The 4,366-nt window shown below is 42.1% G+C and overlaps 1 protein-coding gene across 1 annotated transcript in view; it reads left to right on the forward strand.

The window, feature by feature from the left end:
• Positions 1–2,119, forward strand: part of LOC103804326 (cAMP-dependent protein kinase type I-beta regulatory subunit) — a gene marked incomplete at its 5' end in the record, with an annotated part of 42,504 nt that extends 40,385 nt beyond the window's left edge. The window contains 2 exons of the mRNA XM_009076935.1: positions 768–849; positions 1,519–2,119. Coding sequence (XP_009075183.1) covers positions 768–849; positions 1,519–1,691 — 255 coding nt within the window. The remainder of the gene's footprint in view (positions 1–767; positions 850–1,518) is intronic.
• Between the last annotated feature and the right edge of the window lie 2,247 nt (positions 2,120–4,366).

A 4,366-nucleotide genomic window follows, 5' to 3' on the forward strand; every position in this document is an offset into this window, starting at 1 on the left:
AAAAGTTTTATGCCACAATAATTTAAGATTTCCTCCAGGTCAAAATATTTCTGCATGTAAAACCTCTTTGAAGGTTTAAATAGACTGTAACTGAGTTTTGACATGTATTAGCACGTGTCAGGTACAGCAGTTATTAAGGGTAGTGGAGACAAAACACATTCCATCTCTCCAGCAACTGACTCACAGGTGTCCACATCACTACAGGCCACAAGCTGGCAAAGCCACTGAAAAAAAATCACCCTTTGTTGCAACAAGCATTTTTTTAAGTGGAGGGTGAAACCTTTTACCACCCATTTTAACAGTAGATCAGGTAAGGAATAAACTCTTACAAAATCATGTCCCAGGATTGTGACTGGGAAAATTGCCTTTTTAGTCCTTTTACTAAGTAAATCTTTTCTGTGTCTCTCATCAGGTTCTGCATCCACCCAGAACATACTGTAAAATGCTATTAAAGCATACATTTGCACAGCATGATGTGCATTAAATAGGAGTTCCTGAGTCTTGCATAAAGAGTCTTGCTCCTCTTTATGAGCTGTATTTGCTGCATCCAAACAATTCATTACAGAGAAACTGTAATGCTGTACTGATGGAGGGGTTTTAATCCTTTAATTCCTTTCATTCAGATATATCAGGGATTGACTGAAATTGCCATAGAGGAACTGAAGGATTGTGACACACAGAAGGAAATACTCAGGACTGGATACTTTTGAAAGCAGAATAGGTTTGAGCAAAGCCAACTGATTTTCTCTCTTCTCTTCTCTTCCCAGGGCACAGCTTCAGTCCTGCAGCGCAGGTCTGACAACGAGGAGTATGTTGAAGTTGGAAGACTTGGGCCATCAGACTATTTTGGTAAGAAAATTCAGCTAAGTGTGGTCGAGAAAGACAGGCATGTCTGGATCAAGTAGTTATTGTCTTAATTAGTGTTCTACTCTTACATGCAAGGGGTTATGCTTAGGTCAGCTGCTGCTTTCAGCGACACGGAGAGATTGCAGGGAAGCTCAAGGTTTACACCAAGGCCTTGAGCTGAGACAGGGGAGATTCAAATTAGATATTAGAAAGATTTTTCCCTGTTAGGGTGGTCAGGCATTGGAATATTGCCCAGGAAGGTGGTGGAGTCACCATCCTTGGAGGTGTTTAAGAGGTGTCTGGATCTGACACTGGAGGATCTGGTTTAGGGTTTAGTGGTTCCAGCAGTGACAAGTTAATGGTTGGACTTGCTGATCTTAGAGGTCTCCTCCAACCTTGATGATCCTATGATTCTATACACCAGTGTAGCTGACAGGAGACAGATCCAGAATCAGCAAAACAGCCTGAACTCATTTGTTTTCAAAGGCATTTTACACACATGCATTATGCATCTGTAATGCACTTGTACTGTCAACTGCATTATGTAAAGTGCCTATCAGGAGATAAAAAAAGGGAGATGTTCTACAGGCAAAGCAACTGGATGGTGGCTGGAATAGGCACCAAAAGAGAGGCACGCGGGGTGAGTGACAGCATGTTTGTCCCTGTTTGCAGGTGAGATAGCCTTGCTGCTCAATCGGCCCAGGGCTGCCACGGTGGTGGCACGAGGACCCCTGAAGTGTGTGAAGCTGGACCGGCCACGCTTCGAGAGAGTGCTCGGGCCCTGCTCCGAGATCCTCAAGAGAAACATTCAGAGATACAACAGCTTCATTTCACTCACTGTCTAAATGATTCCTCTGGAAAGCTGCCTTTGTGTGACCTTGTGCACTTCAGTTTTGCTCTGTGCAGCTCCATGGCTTTATGAAGAAAAAAAAACCCCACAAATAATGCATTTTCTGTGTACTTTTTTCTGTTTATGTCACGTGGTGGATGTCAGTTCAAATCTCACGTATCATGGAAGTGGGAGGATAACTGGATAAGACTAGCTTCGGGGAAGATTGGGGCTCTTTTTGGCTCTTGGCTTGCAGGCAAGATTTTTACCTATTGTTGGATCATATAGCTTAAACCAGTGGTTTTAAGTAGTTAAAATACATATGAATTTCTGTTTTCTTTATCTTTAAAGTTGGTCTTATTCACCTTTTCTCCAGCTTCTTTGATCAAGCAGTGTGGATGGTGTCCCTGCCCATGGCAGGGGGTTGGAACTAGATGGTCTTTCAGGTCCCTTCCAACCCAAACCAGTCTGTGATTCTGTAGTATTTCTCTGCCTGTCACTTCTACAAGACTTTTCCCTGGTTGTGGACTCACCAGGGTGAGTGACAGATGAGCAGTTTAAAGGGGAAGGTCAGAGAAAGGTTTTGATCATTCCAGCAAGCCAGGGAAAAGTAGAGCTTTTGAGTGATTTTGTTTGTGGCTTACATCTAGGGGCCATATTCCTAAACCCTTTTGGGTCTGCTTTGCAGGATGTGCTAAGACAAACAGCCTCCTCCAGTCCTCTGGGTGAAGAGGTCAAGGGACAATGTTTTGTAAGAATTCAAATGGAGCCTTTAGGACCTAAGTTATTTGTCCTCAGCTGTTTTTAAATGAGGGTTTGCATTAGAGCCCTTAAAAGTCCAATGGGAACTTCTCTGCTGAATTAAGTGAGCTTCAAAATGTACTTACCCTCAGCAGAGTGTCCCAGCCACTTCTTCTGAACGTGGTGTGAAATGCTGCAGAGACAGTGCCAGGTGCACATCAAGGGCAAATACAGCAGCTTGTTTTTACTAAGGTCCACTTAATTCAATTCAAATGCCTTTCTCTTAGTGTATGACTAAATTTTAGCATTTTGTAAGATTTTCTGAAAGCCAAATAAGTGCTTCTAACTGCTGCCTCTCCTCCAAAGACAGGTATTGTGTAACAAAGAGCACCAGGATCCTCAAGCCCAGGTCCCTCCAGGGGTGTGCAGCCTTGCTGGCAGTTGTTGCTGCCCTGCCTGGACACAAAGCTGCCCCTGAATGGAGCTTTTAGCAGATCCCTCAAGAGTGAGGTCTGTGCAGCCCTCCAGGATGGGATCATTTAGATTATGCTTTGCAGAGCTTTTCCTTTGCAGGTCAACTTGTTGCCAGCAGCAGCAAAGCACTGAGTGTCAGCCACTCTAACCAGCACTGCCTGCTCTTCACTTGGGGGCAAAACTCCATTTCTTCTTTACAATAACATTCTTCTGTGCAAATACAAACTTTCTGTACCTTTGACACACCAAAGGTGTGTGGTGAAATAGGGTAGCAATCTCCCTTTTGAAACTAGAGGTGTAGTTGGCTAAACTGCTGGCACACAAATGTGCTTTCTTCTTTGGAACTAACAGATCCTAACCTGACACTTTCCTGTTGACTCCCACCAAGAGGGCCCAAATATTCCAGTAGCTGCCCACAGAGCTAAAAGCTTCTCAGCTTCATGCTCCTCTCATCACTTCAAGGTGCTTAATTTATTTCAGCCTACTATGGATGGTTCCATCAGTGTATGTTTGTTGCTGCTATTTATGATCATTATGTTACGCTTCTTGCACGTGTTATTAAATATGATCATTCACAGTTTCCAGCCTTGCAGTTTTTATCACCTCCATTTCTATAGGCAGATCCCCATTCTATATAGATAGATGTATATGCATCTTGTTTATTTGCTTCACTGTTTTTGTATTCTCTTGTGCAATTTTTCAATGACATCTTTTTTTAAAGGTTTCCAGTCACTCCTGATTGTTCTTTTACCCTATTGCATTTCTGTTGTGTTAGTAAAACAATTGTAAGTGTTTCACACAATATGCAAGACACATCTCTTGTCAAACACCAAGTATTAGCCTCACTGTTTAGAAGTTACTCGAGCACACAGACACACTGCAGATTCTTTGCTTTAAACCTTTACAGCTCATGGAGAATACCTTTGAATTATGGTTCTGTTAGAAGCAATCTTAAGAGAAGTGTAACTGTTTAACACCAGGATTCCTGTGCTTGAAGTGGAACAAAATTATACTCAGTGATGTTTTAAAGCTAATTGTAATATTTGCAGTGGATGATGGGACAGGATTATGGTATGAATAAAATTCTTCTACGTTATCTGTGGCCATTGTGGATTTCTTACTAATGGAATTCTGTATGAATAGATGTCATGTTCTCGTTCAAATCTGCATATCATCAAAAGTTTGAACTCTATTGAAAACAATCAGATGCAAAAGGACAAAAAATAGACCAAGAATCCCAGTGCTATATATAGTAATGGAAACCAAACTGGTTTTGTGGAGGATTAGCATGAAGAAAAAATGTCTTCTGTTTGAAATCTAACCATATATGTCTATATAAAGAAATAGGGGCTCAAGGTGTCTCTGGGACCTTCCTGTTGTTGTTTAGTTGCCAGCTTGGAAAGCCTCAGGGCTGCTGCTGAGGCCAGTGAGGAGACCTGGGGAAAAACAAGCTCTTTTCTTCTCAAATACTGCTCC

Source organism: Acanthisitta chloris, unplaced genomic scaffold (genome assembly GCF_000695815.1).
Source record: "Acanthisitta chloris isolate BGI_N310 unplaced genomic scaffold, ASM69581v1 scaffold2916, whole genome shotgun sequence".
Lineage (NCBI taxonomy): Eukaryota > Metazoa > Chordata > Aves > Passeriformes > Acanthisittidae > Acanthisitta > Acanthisitta chloris.